Raw genomic sequence first — 14,503 nt, 5'->3', positions numbered from 1 at the left:
TGTAAGAATCCCACTTCCAAAATGCAGTCAATATAAATCAAAGGATTGTACTAAACAAAATTATTCACTGAATTAACTACCTTTTATACACGGTTCGACAAAAGCAAAGGATTCTGACACTTTTATATAAACTGACATTTAAAAGATGCATTTTCAGAGTAGGGTGAGAGCCAGATGAGCAAAAGAACATATGCGTGAAAGTACCAACATAATCTGAAATATATTTAAGTGATAGATCCAGGATAAATGCCTAGGACCACCTTGTAAAGCCCTATTGTCAAACTAAGTAAAAAATGAAGCAGGAAAATCTGAATGTACATCATTCCTTACATATCTTAATTAGATATTTTTTGTTTAGGTCACATTATATATGTTTCCACACCTGAAGTTAATTTTTGAAAAACACTTGCCTTGAGAATACTATACCATGACATGGTGAATGAAGAGTTACAATATTTATCCACATATATTTTCAACGTTTATTTATTTTTGGGACAGAGAGAGACAGAGCATGAACGGGGGAGGGGCAGAGAGAGAGGGAGACACAGAATCGGAACCAGGCTCCAGGCTCTGAGCCATCAGCCCAGAGCCTGACGCGGGGCTCGAACTCACGGACCGCGAGATCGTGACCTGGCTGAAGTCGGACGCTTAACTGACTGCGCCACCCAGGCGCCCCTATTTTCAATGAACTTAAACAAAAGGCAGAATATTCAAAAGTTTAATTCAGGTAAGGCATTTAGATTACTTATCTGGCAGCAAGAAGAATCAGGGCTCTGGTAACTAAGCGATGAATCAACTTTACAGGGAAACATTTTACGCATCTTGTAGTGGTTGGAGGGAAAAGGGATGTTAAATATTAGCTATCTCAAAACAGACCATCTTCCTCAGCAAGCCAATTTTAAAAGGTTGCTACTTTTTTTGGAACTAGATAATTTGATGAGACATGAAACAATGGAAAATTAGTCTAGTTATGGAACACAAGACATTTCCAACACTCCAATTATCTTAAGATGAAGTTTGCTGCTCTGGAAAATCCAGATGTGGTGTGGCTTCCTGAGAGAGGTCACGATCGTGTCTTCTTTATGAAGGTGCCATCTTTAGAAAAGAATGTGTAGGCCCTGACATAATGGTGACGTGTAGTGGAATGACTATTGGTCTCAGTATGAAAATATTTATCTACTCATGTTCTAGCTGTGTAAGCTTGGAAAAACAACCCCCCTTCTAGCTTCATTCAAATTATTCATTAAATGCAAATAATACTTATCTCCTATTTCAATGACTGGTTGAGAACCTCAGTAAGATATTTATTTATGTTAAGAGCTTTACAGACCAAAGTTGACATACAAATGTTAAGACTAAAAGAATCAATATGGGCATAATCAAGTACCTGAAGAAGCAAAAGATTTCCCAAGGAGAAACAACTCCAAATCAATCACTGATGAGATACTGTAAATTTTTTTAATGTTTATTTATATTTGAGAGAGAGAGAGAGAGAGAGAGAGAGAGAGAGAGAAAATGAGCAGGGAAAGAGCAGAGAGAGAGAGGGATGGAGACAGAATGTGAAGCAGGGTCCAGGCTGTGATCTGTCAGCACAGAGCCCAATATGGGGCTCGAACTCACGAGCCATGAAATTATGACCTGAGCCGAAGTCGGACGCTTAACAGACTGAGCCACTCAGGCCCCCCCATGATGGGATACTATATAGTTTATATCTGAAGACATTGCTTCAAACCTATTCTATTTCCCTGAATTGACTGGTCAATTCCCAAATAGGCATATTGTGACTAAATTGTTGACCAGATCATATTTCCACAACTGCTTATTTTTGAAACAAACTTTTCTACACTAGTAATTAAAAACACAACTATGTTATGTTCTGGTCAGTCCTCCTTCTGAAAGGCCATCTTGCTTCTTTCAGAAACCTAGTCTTTATGGCAGTTCATTTTTAATTCTTGCCTACAGCCAGATCTAACAAGTATGTATCAACATACTACACTCCTGAGGCCAGAGACTTTTGCCTTCTTAAAAAGCCACAGCTATGCACACACACACCAACACACACCAGCCTACTTGGGGCTTTGAAGCACGACCTAGTCAGTTGAAAGGCAGTATCTTCCACCCATTCCTCAAATCTAGGAGGTGACTATTATTGTGTTCTACATGCAGATTCTGCCATAAGCACAATAAAAATCAAGATGTGGAAGAGCTGAGACTAATTTTTAACAAAATACTGAGGCCACCAAAATTCACATTCATGTAACCCTTAGACAATGCCCCAAATATAAATCACTCGTGGTCATACATGTGCTCCTGTGTGCTCATTCGTACTGCTCTAGCCTCCTACTGCCCTGATCGAAACTCCACTCATGGTGTGCCTTCCTCCCAAACTCTTTCCTGTGGCAATCCTACAACCTGATTCTGAGGTAAAAACCCAGCCTCTGCCCTCTGTGTCCTTCCATTGCTCAAACCCTTTGTTCTTCCTGTTGAACCTGACTGGAAGGAGCCCAGCTGTAGATTAACCTTCTGTCCCCTCTGTTCCTATACTACGTTGCACCCTGTAGATCAGGGTAACTATAAACCCATGGTCTCAGCTACTTTGAATCTTCTCTGCTCAACTCCAAAACCTTAACCTATAACCTTTTCCTTAACCCCAGGCAGGACACTGTATTTTCTAATTTGCTGAGAGAAATAAGCCAGTGCAGGGTAACTCCCTTAACTTCTCTTATCCCATTTTAATCACTCTTTCTTCACCTCAAAAAGGCATGTCCTTCCCCATGAGGCCAATTTCTCCAACATGATGATGTCTGGAGAAGACATGGGAAGTAAGGCAATAAACAGGCACTGGTTGTAGTAAGACAGGTGAGAGGTAACAAGGGCCAGAAGGAAACTGTGGCTTTGGAAATATTGATGTGTTCCTCCCCCTCCCCAACCCTGAATTTTTGGAGACTAGCTAAGCAGGGCTACAACCACAGATAACCACTAGCAAAGGCATGTATCTTTGCTTAACTAGGAGCAGAGGAGAAAGGAACTGTAGAACATACTTCTACCCTGTGGAAAAATGGGCGAGTAGTGGCAGAAGAAAATAGTGTAGAACAGTGATCTCTAAAGCAGGTTGTACACAAGGTGACCGCAGGGGATGTGGGAAAATAAGATATCTATTTCGAATTTCATTTTGTTTAAAAGAAAGAGGAGGAAACTAACCTTCACGAACATTTACGTTGTCTATTTCAAATATGTACATATACCTGTATTGATGTTGTTAAAGATAGATCATACTCTAAGATTATGTTGAGTCTTGCAAAATTAGCTAATGATAAAATACATGCAAAAAATACCTTGGAAGAAATTAACATGCATATATTGGAAGGGTTTGCTCAAAAAACTTTTATTGATAGAAATATGCCATCAAAGAGGGCTGGAGACTACGGGCATGGAAGTTAGAGTATAAGGCCCTGGGAACTAAATAGCCTAGTCTTTGCCCTGGGGTAAAAGTAGTTATATGTTAGTAATATTCTAAACGAATGGTTTGTTTTTAGGTGAGGATAACTTTTGAAATCTTCTTAATCTCTATTTTATTCTCATATCCTATGCAGTCTTTTAATTTCAAATAATGGAGTATAATAGAAGTGTGGTAAAACAATACAAAATCCCTTTGAACACATTGTGCTTTGCACATAGTCTTAGCATGTTGGAAGCAGAAAGAATTCCGTTTTTGTCATCCTTCATCCTAACTAGATAGCCAACATTTCCATAGGCTCTGAAATTACATAAAATCAACCCAAGTTTTAGAATTCGGTAGGTTGTCAGATTTTTGTCATATGAACTATTTCTTGCACAAACGTGTTACCCATGACTCTATTCTCTTCCCAGTAGATTTTGATAAGCATGAAGTCAATCCCTAACATGACTGAAGGGAACTTATTAAAGTACTTAAAGACAAAGTGTCCATCCTTGCCTTCTTTGTGGGACCCCCAAAGGTAAGTCACGGCCAAGTGGCAGTGTCATCAGATACACACACAACAGCTTGGGCACTTGTACTGTTGGGTGGTTATCTGCTCACCCAATCGACAATAAAGCACATGCATTTCAAAGCATCTTGTCAAAAAAGGAGTAAATCATTGCACTACATTACAGTTTCCCTTGTAAATGCTGAAAGCAAGTTTTACATGGATAAAAAAAAGGGGGGGGGGAGCAACATCCTTTCCTAGTCTCTCCTCCTTTTCAGCTTTACAGGTCAATTCCTGACAGTCACAGGGCACCTCCCAAGCCCTTCCACCAGCATGTGCCGTAAAAGGAACCAGATCTGATATTTGGCCAGGCCCATCTAGTTCTGCACTGAAATCAAAGAGGATGCTCCATTATTTCAAAACAAGGTAGCAGTACATCAGAACTAGTAAGTTTTGATTTTTTAAGACAAAAAAGCTACTCCATGGTTCCCTAGTGCTTAAGAACTGTTATTTAAACAAGCAGACCTTTAGGCCAAGGGGGCTGTAATGTCTTAATGGCCTAACTTCGCAAACCAAAGTTTAAACCTGTAAATGCCTCAACGTTAAAAATCAAAATACCTTGGGATACCCAGGTGGCTCAGTCAGTTAATTCTGGCTTTGGCTCAGGTCATGATCTCACCGTTCATGGGTTTGGGCCCCACGTTGGGCTCTGTGCTGACAGCTCAGAGCCTAGACCCCACTTTGAGTTCTGTGTCTCCCTCTCTCTCTACCCCTCCCCCCACTCATGCTGTTTCTGTCTCTCAAAAATAAATAAAACATTAAAAAATTTTAAAAAATCAAAATACCAAGGACAACCAATTACAAACGGCCAACTAGGGCTTAAGCTATAGTCAATCAATAATTTCCTTACTTTCCTTCCTTCCTCGCTTTTGTCTACTCTCTATCTCTCCCGAGCTCCTGTCAGTGGAGCACTCCCAACCACTTCCAGTTTGGTGCTGATTCCAATAGATTTTTGCTCAAATAAACCCCTACATTGTTTTTAAAAAGTTTATTTCTGAGAGTGAGAGTGCCCAAGTGGGGGAGCAGAGAGAGAGAGGGAGAGAGAGAATCCCAAGCAGGCTCCACACTGTCAACTCAGAGGCCGACACAGGGCTTGAACTCACAGACCGTGAGATAGTAACCTGAGCAGAAATCAAGAGCCAGACACTTAACCAATTAAGCCACCCAGGCACCACAAAACTCCTAAAGGTTTTATAAAACTCCTAAAAGTTTTATAAAAATTCCTCAGTTTGTGGCACCTGAGTGGCTCAGTTAGCTAAGCGTCTGCTCTTTGTTTCAGCTCAGGTCAGGATCTCATGGCTCCTGAAATCGAGCCTTACGTCGGGCTCTGCACTGACAGCTGGGAACCTATTGGGGATTCTTTCTCTCTCTGTGCCCCTCTCTCACTCATGCTCTCTCTCAAAATACATAAATATTTTTTAAAAATTCATTTATCTTTTAACAGAACCAAACTTTTAAGATTTTTAGAGTTGATGGGGCACCTGGGTGGCTCAGTCCATTAAGTGTCCGACTTCGGCTCAGGTCATGATCTCGTGGTTCAGGAGTTCAAGCCCCACAAAGACTCTGTGCTGACAGGTCAGAGCCTGGAGCCTGCTTCAGATTGTCTCCCTCTCTCTCTACCCCTCCCTCACTTGCGCTCTCTCAAAAATAAATATTAAAAAAAAAGATTTTTAGAGTTGAGATTCATTTCAATGTCATGGTTTTTTTTTTTTTAAAGTTTATTTATTTTTGAGACAGAGAGAGAGACAGAGCATGAACGGGGGAGGGGCAGAGAGAGAGAGAGAGACACAGAATCCGAAGCAGGCTCTAGGCTCTGAGCTGTCAGCTCAGAGCCTGACGCGGGGCTCGAACTCACAGACCACGAGATCGTGACCTGAGCCGAAGTCAGACACTTAACCGACTGAGCCACCCAGGTGCCCCTCAATGTCATGTTTTTTTTTTAAAAAAGAGAGAAAAATGGAAGAAGAGACAAGGAAAAGGAAGAAGGTGTGTGTGTAGGGAAAGAGGTGTGTCTGCTACATTCCCTGAAATTTATGGGAGGACTCCTCAGAAGTCAACCTGTGGGTAAAGGGTTAGTTCAAGAGGAAACAAAGATCAGGCATCAAAGTTTGAAAAGCTCCCCATGAGGGCAACTGCTGATAACTAGGAGCAGTTCTGTAAGAATTCTCTGAAGTATTTTAAACCACTTGTCTTTCTTCAAAAGCTTATTTAACTTATAAAAAAGAGAGAGAGAGAGAGAGCAAAATCCCCAGGTCTTTAACAGGGGTGGCATTCAAAGAGGCTAAGATAAAAAACATCCCCTTAAATTTGTCTTTGAAGTAGAAATGTGATCACACGCAAATCACCGAAGGAATAAGGACAATTCCCACTGCTTTCTCAGATGACATGTTTATAAATGCATGAATGACAACACGTGATATGTTAGGTTAGGATTACCCTTTTCTATCATGGACTCCCACCTGAGACCCATGCTTGGAGAGAAAAGGAACTACTATCACTTAAAAGCGGCACCTAATTTCTGTTAGTGGAGACTCCAGGCCCTTCTCTGTTGGCCTCTGTGAACAAGGCCAAGCAGGGAAAACAATACTATCCCCTTGAGCCTCAACAACATTTGCTGAGATAAATTTATGGAGTTCTGGGGAGAGTCATAACCTGTCACGCCCTAATCAGGATTGGCCATTCTTCTAATGGCCATTTTTTGTATCTAGGAAAATTTGATCACTCGATTTTTAAATGTACACAGGCCAGAAAAATATCACTATATTGCCTTAATAATAAAATCAGCACCCTGTCACACATCCGCTGGTTTTAATTCACGTTTTTTAGTGATTTGAGTGATTTGCTTGTTGATGAACTGTTTCCCCCTTGAATAGAAGACAGCAAGGAACCTACAGCCTCAGGGGAACACAGGAGCTTGCACACGGTTGGTACTAAAAATATTTGTAGAATACTGAATATATGTTAATGTCATTCTTAATACATACCTTATTGTGTCCCTGTGTTTTGATGCCCCCCAAACTTACCCTGTCACACTATTAGTAAAAATACATCAAACGTACAACCTTTATTCAAAACAAACAAACGATAGAAAAAGTTCTTTAAATAATCAGGTATTCCACATGTTCAAGTGAATAGGTTTTATTAAATGCATACTAATATCTTTCTATAGTATGTGAGTATACATAATAAATTAAAATGTATATATTTATTAAATATAGATATAATACCAGAACATGATTATTTCAGATGAGAAATCAAAATAAACCCATTTTTAAGTATCTTTTGGTCACTCCAAATTGATATTGCTCATAAAAAAATACACGGATTTTCCCTGGGGAAAAAAATTAATTCCATAGCAATGTAGTTAAGGGACATGTTTTATTTCATAGCTTTCTGCAAGCAAAATTGCTTTGATACAAAATGAGTTCAATGATACAGGTGCTACTGTCCACTCAAGCAAAAGAAAACCTCACATTTATATGAATGCACTTTATAATTATATTCTTACAGTATAATAGGTCTAATATCCGGGACGCCTCTGGCCTCATGTGAAGCGATGGCACAGAAATGCTGTAAGGTTCTCGAATGTCATAGCACTGGCAAGTGCCTAAAGTAACTTCCTGTGAGTTCTCTGTCAGACACTGCTTAAAGAACTATATGTGGTTGTGTTTGTCTGTCTGCCCTCCCCCTTTTAGTTTACATTTTAATGATCTCAAAATGTATGCCCGGTGTGTGTCTTTTGGCTTCTCAGAGTGTCTACAAAAGCAAGAAAATGTCATGAGGTATCCTTAACGTTAGCTGCGGCTGTCGTGCTGTGGCTGTCGGAGAGGATGAGGACTTACCTGTAGGTACAGTCACCGATTCTAGTGTGTGCTCCACACCTTACAGTGCGGAAATGTTAGTGCATGTTAGACTCTTTCCTCCCCCTCACATATGATGTGACTTTAATCCCCAGAATATCTGACAAGAAATTATACAGATAAAATAAGAAGACAAATACACAAATAAGGCCATCTGCAGAATTTTAAACTCAACTCCTTGCAATTATTTCACAATAATTTCTACATCATATTTTACATCTTTCAAACTTAAATAATAAACGCTCAAGGAAGGGCTGCGGTGGAACCAATTGCACTATCTCTTTGAGGACTTGTCCAATTTGCTGGCAGGTGATTTCCTCTGGGGCGTGGGGATTTTGGAAGGCTTGGCTGTGGATGGCCGAGAACCTGCTCGGGGCGTAGGCCTGTGTGTCTGGGGGACAGTCTCCACGTCTGAGCACACAGACTGGATTTCCGAAATGTCAAAGTCTGACGCATCACTGCCTCGGCGGCTGCTGGCCCTGCTGCCAGCTTTGCTTCCGGCTCGGCTTCCTGGTCGGCTGGGAGTCTTCTTGGGATCTGAGGAGAGAGGACGGAGTTGAACCACCCTCATTCCCGGGTCCATCGACAACACATTCTTGAAACCTAATGCCACCTTTAATCTCAACACATTTTCTTGTCACCTAGCAGGCACTCAGCAGACACTTGTGGATTCGTGGCCTTTCTGCATTCCACTAGGGTCGGTGGCCTCACTCTAAGTCGATGTAATATACAAAAAGGTAGGCTTACAGACAAAAGGTAGGTTTGGGCTTAGACAGGATTCCATTTCCTACAAACAGATATAAGGAATATACCTAGAATTTAACATTATGCTTTCCAAAGTTTAACATGTGTACCTAGGGATGTGTGCAGGGCAGACATGGGGCAAACGCTTTACCCGAGGATAAGTAATTTGAAGCACAGAGGAATTTAAAAGAGAAGTCTTGAAATTTTAAAGAAACTTCATGCTTGCTGAGCCCACAACCCCAGGGACCAGGTTCACTATTCTGTGAAGAAGCAGGACTAGCACGGGTGTAAGGCCCAGTCCAGTTGGGTTTTTCCAACCACCCAAAATGGAGCCCAGGAAACTTGTAAGCAGACAGAAGAGCCAAGAGCTTCCAGCGTAAAGGGATCGGATACTGCTCTAGTTTTTTTTATGCTCATCTTCCTTTGGTACTTTCCAAAAGAGATTTTCTTGTCATTTATCCCCTACCGTTGTTGGAGGACAGGGCTATGTGTCGTTTTGAAAGAATACAGCACTGTCAATTTGTTATTTCATCCGCCATGAAGAAGAACAGGGACTTTCACCTTCAGATCATACCGCAAAAAGCTATCACAGAAAGAGCCACATCACACTTACCAGCAAACTGTGTTCGGACTCTGGCGGCTGCGGTGGTTATCAAGCCACTGTCGTCCCCAGAGTGGAAGCCTTTCCCTGATAAATATCCTGGAAGTCGAAGCTTGCTTCCTTGTATTGGTGTTCCCTGTATTTAATCAGTGAAAGGACATTTCAAGAAATCGTTCCTGTTCCACGATATTCCACTGACACCACGTTACAGATTGGTGGAAGCCCCTGCACTGGGCCTCCTCAGGAGGGGGAGTGGGAGAGGCTTTTCGATTAGACGTGGCATGGGGTTCTCTCCACTTGCTTCTTCCCACTCATTCCTTATTCCCTCCCTGAGTTAAAAAGGAATTCATATGGAAGAGAAAACACAGAAATAGAGCTCCCCAAAGGATAGCAAGATAGCAAGGGAAAAAAAAAGGCAAATTAAACCGTGAGCATATTAGTATCTTTCAGGTTGTCAGTGAACATTATGGAGTTAGAAGAGTCTTGCCAGAAAGGTTGGGAGTACATGGTACAGAGAGAGAACGGGACTCTGAAAAAGCTGTGCTTGGATATTCTGGTGCCTCCAATGCTTTTAGGGAACCAGCCAGAAATAAAACTGACAGAACAATAAGTAAATGATGCCTCAACAGTCTTCATTTAAACAAACTTAACTGCAAAAAAGAGGCAGTGACATTTTACAACTTGGTACCACATCACTTCATCTACTTTCATTTCCTTCTATGGTCTTTACGCAGGAGACACGTGGGCAACACTTAGGGAAAATTCTTTAAAAATTCTTACAGGAGTTCACAGAGAATGCCTAAAGCAATCACAACCATGAGATTTTATTATAAGCCTAAAATCACTGCATTTTTTTCCAGACCACTACAACATTCTGAAAATTTCCCCAAAGTTAACAAAATAAGCAAATCTCCCATGAAGTATAAGGGATGCCACTTGCCTCAATGAACTCACAGGGAGCTGCTCAGAGGAAATGAACCTGTACAAATTATGTGGGCATTTTTTATTTTTATTTATTTTTATTTGTTTATTTAATATGAAATTTATTGTCAAATTGGTTTCCATACAACACCCAGTGCTCATCCCAACAGGTGTATATGGGCATTTTTTAAATAAAAATTTTTTTTTTCTAAAAACAGAGTGAGCAAACATGAGTGGGCAGGAGGGGCAAAGGGAGAGAGAATCTTAAGCAGGCTCCATGCTTAGTGCAGAGTCCAATGTGGGGCTTGATCCCACGACCCTGGAATCACGACCTGAGCTGAAATCAAGAGTCGGACGCTCAACCAACTGAGCCACCCAGGCACCCCATGTGTCCATTTTTTTTTTAATTAGTTTTTCTTATATTAGTTGTAAATGTGTAATGAAGTGTATGTAAGACATTTTGATATATTAGAGTTGCAATTTAATATAAATGTAATATTCAAAATTCATTTACATATGTATTCTATACATACATTTAAGGACAGAATTAATATGTGATTTGTATATGTATATTACTTAACTCTTCGGGGCGCCTGGGTGGCTCAGTAGGTTGAGCATCAGACTCCTGATTTTGGCTCAGGTCATGATCTCACAGATTGTGAACTGAGCCCTGTGATGGGCTCCATGTTGACAGTGCACAGCCTGCTTGGGATTCTCTATCTGCCCCTCCCCTACTCGCTCTCTCTCAAAATAAACATTAAAAAAAAACCTTAACTTTTCAAAATACTTTCATCCACGTAAGGATAATTAATCCTTACATTCCCCTAATCACAACTTTTTTGGCAAATGTGAAAAATGAGGGCCTGAGGAGGGCAGTGATCTGCCCAAGATCTGACAACTTTCATCTAGTTAAATTCCTAAGTTTAAAAGAATCTTGACAACCCACAAAAGAGTGAGGACCCCCAAATTATGAAACATATCACCCAAGGTGGCAGAATTCATTGCCATGTAAAATCATTCTTCTCGGAAGACCTTGACTGCTCTTATTTTAGGGTCACCAACCCTACCTAGGATTCTCACAGACCCCTCCATAGAGGTATATACCTTAGTTGTTTTCTCTCTTCGGTTGTTTTGTCTAATGAGGCTATTTGAAACGAAACATAGTTTTATAGTAGTTAAAATAACATACTTAAACTCTAACCTGGGGGAATCTCTAGTTTTAAAAAAATTGGAACATAGCAGCATAGCCCTAAATATTTAAAACATACATGTTGCTTGAGGCCTCTTGAACTGTTCTCAGTTTTTGTTACACTAGATTCACCATAAGTGACAGGGTGGAAATGAAGGGTCAGGGAATGAGGAAGAATTGAAGAATGGGTTGTTTCTGCCTCAATTCTACCATTACCAGTAATGACATTTTGAATCATGAGTGTAATGAAATTTTCTCTGCTTACCTCTTACTACTGATGTGAGGATTAAATAGTAGATTAGAAAGTGTTTTGAAAAGCATACAGGGCTTTTTACAGGTACTATATAACACTTTCATAAAAGGGTCCTGGACTTCATTTCAAGCAAAGTTATTTAGGGACATCACCCCAATTATTGTACCTCTAATCAAGTATGTGATCATTTGATACCTATGTGTGTGTCATTTTACAGAGAACTTTCTTTCAAATATATTTGGTTGATTTTCACTTGAATGAAATGGTCTGATATATGAGCTAATTGGGCACATTTTACATGACCTAAATGTCTTATCTCCATAAATCCTGCCATATAAAAAGCTGAAGCACACTTAAATAATAATCCTTAAAGTCTAATAAAGACACATACCTATTGAAAATGCCAGATAACTTTTTTCATACCTAAGCCACCCCCCGCCACTGGAAACTAAAAGGCTTATGTCTTACCCACCCAGTGTTCTTGTGCAGACATAAATGTAGCATACATTTGGAAGGACCTTGCTCACAGTCTACACTTAATAAATATTCTTTTAAGCAAATACTTGTAAATGACACTGCCTCTCACTCTCACCTGAAGGGGTATTGTTGCATTTCTTGCCCAAATAATGTCTAGAAGCACAAGCATACCATGAGCTCTAAAAGAAACTTGACATAAGTCTAATATAATCTCCTGTATTTCACTCTCCCAAGAGAGAAAAGACACTCTCATGTCTTCCCAGAAATGCAGAGTTGTTTATTATTTTATAGAAGTCTGTAAAAAGACGTGGTATTATCAAAAGTGCATGTGTTAAGGGAGAGGTAAAGCAATGTTAGTGGGTGACAGTTTCAGTTAAAGGAGACTGTTAGACTAGAATCTGGGCCTTACGATACCTCTGCAGACGGCACGGAAAAGTCTGAGCACTCTGCTGGTTTACAAGGAGTTGACATTTTGCTGTTTGTCAACCATGGTTTACCATAATTGCGTGTTAAAGGATGGAGAATCTGTATGGAACAATGGCAAATCAAATGTAAAGGACAGCAGATAAAAAACAAACCACAGAAAGAGATATTCATAGCAAAGAGTAATGTTTCACAGTAAGAATGATAACGATTAAAAATAAGTGGAAAGATTGGATGGCAAATTATATACATCAAAAAAATAAAATAAAAAAAATAAAGCTTTATTTAAAAAGAAAAACCAACCTGAAAGGTAACCAAAGCCCCTAAATAGACAGTCTCCATATGGGCCACAAGGCAAAAGCACATATGTAGATACATGTTTTTAAATCCTTCGTGCATCATATTGTGAGAAGGGATACAAATGGAGAAGGCAGGTCCTTCAAATGCTGGGGTCCCAAAACATTCAAAAGTATACCGGAGACAGTGACTGCATGGGAGAAAGACAACCTTTCCCAGCTGAGTCCTACCTTGGGTGTGCTGGTGGCAGGGACCTGTGGAGAGGCCGCCTGGCCAGCCTGACTGGACACAGACGTTGAGCGGTTGGGTGAAGCTCCTCGTGACGAAGGCCGAGATCTTCGGCCCCGGGGCCGGAAGGCTGCCATACCCTGACTGGCACCATCTGCTAAAATGAACTTCTCCCGAAGTTCCATGTTTGTCCTTCCTTTGGCTGGATTACGTGGCACACAACGAGGTACACAAGCAAAAGAGGAAGGGGGAGAAAAAAAGAGATGCTCAATCAATTTATGGGAAGAATAACCAGCTGGCACCACAGATTAAGTTGAGGATTTCAAGAACATCTTTTTGCCATGCCAACTCCAACTCAGCATAACAAAAAGTTAAATGCATTCCTTTACAATGCATTCCTTTTGGATACAAGTAAGTTTGGGAAAGAAAAAAAAACAGTGTGTTTATTCTAACACTAGACACCAGCAAGAATAACCACTATTAAAGAAAGAGTCAGCATGAAAATGGAAAGCTCATGCTAAAATATTGTTAATCCACCAGCTACTGATGCCCACATGGTTTCATCGCCCTTTCTGCACACTGAGAAGACAAGCCAGTAAGGCGGGGACTGTGTCTTTTGCATGTACTACTGAGGTAAGGAGAATGCCAGTTTTTTAACACTGGAATTAATTAAACAATAGAATTACACAGAATGAGAGATGGCTTGTTAATCATGATGACAACATATAAACTCTCAAGTTCTTCACTTAAATGAGGCAACTAGTATTTTTATTTTATGCCTCCAAAAAGTCTGTTTAACCAACATGCAAATAACAAACACCAGACCCAAGGATAGGAGATAATCAGTGATGCAACACTCATACAAACACATATGCACACGGAGAACACTCCACAAGAACCCAATGAGCAACGTGTTAGCATGTGTTTGATCACTTACAGAACACCTACGTGTGCAACACACCGGAAGTGTGTCAACGGTTCAGAATTTAAATTTGGAAGCACCAGCTCAGTTGGATATGAGTTAAGCCATACGCGATGGATGAAGCGTGTTATCTTAAAACAAATGATTAAAGCGAGAATGTAAAAGTAGGAAAGAGAAAAGGTAAGAGGGGAGAGGCAAAGAGAGGGGTTGCCAACCTATAGTAGGCTGAGTAGTAGTAATTGAAGAGTTTGATTCCGAACGTAACATTTTACTCCCATGATGATGAACTAGAAAAAATGACACAGGATACCAATCACATTAAAGAATACTGTTAGCAAGAGAAGAAACAAAGTACAGTAGTTGAATATGCAAAGGGTGCTCAGATCCGGCTTTTAGCACACATTTTAGAAGAAAAGTTGCATCAGGAAAAGAAGCACTCTGAGATTTGACTCCATAAGAAAAACCTATTTGGAAGACTTGGCCGCAGCCACGACAGCCTCTCTAAGCAACTCGACAGGATGCTACACATTCTCATTTCTTTGTTTCATAAATGAAGGTACATTACTTCAGGCTGCATTTAC

General features: G+C 40.4%; 1 protein-coding gene across 5 annotated transcripts in view; it reads right to left on the bottom strand.

Moving 5' to 3' along the window:
• Positions 1–7,185: 7,185 nt before the first annotated feature.
• Positions 7,186–14,503, bottom strand: part of DST (dystonin) — a 496,498-nt gene continuing 489,180 nt past the window's right edge. For 3 of the 5 annotated variants that reach the window (XM_047102585.1, XM_047102586.1, XM_047102591.1), the window contains 4 exons: positions 13,003–13,202; positions 12,467–12,577; positions 9,225–9,348; positions 7,186–8,404 (listed from right to left, as the gene is read on the bottom strand). In XM_047102585.1, coding sequence (XP_046958541.1) covers positions 8,142–8,404; positions 9,225–9,348; positions 12,467–12,577; positions 13,003–13,202 — 698 coding nt within the window. In that variant the 3' untranslated portion in view covers positions 7,186–8,141. Of the gene's footprint in view, positions 8,405–9,224; positions 9,349–12,466; positions 12,578–13,002; positions 13,203–14,137; positions 14,210–14,503 lie in introns of all 5 variants that reach the window. The other 2 variants (XM_047102584.1, XM_047102587.1) reach the window with 2 other exon arrangements.

Source organism: Lynx rufus, unplaced genomic scaffold, assembly GCF_022079265.1.
Source record: "Lynx rufus isolate CCGP_SWC_20201006 ecotype Redwood Valley unplaced genomic scaffold, mLynRuf1.p SCAF_6, whole genome shotgun sequence".
Taxonomy (NCBI): Eukaryota; Metazoa; Chordata; class Mammalia; order Carnivora; family Felidae; genus Lynx; species Lynx rufus.
Note: the sequence above shows the minus strand (reverse complement) of the source record. Positions and strands in the feature narration are given on the sequence as shown.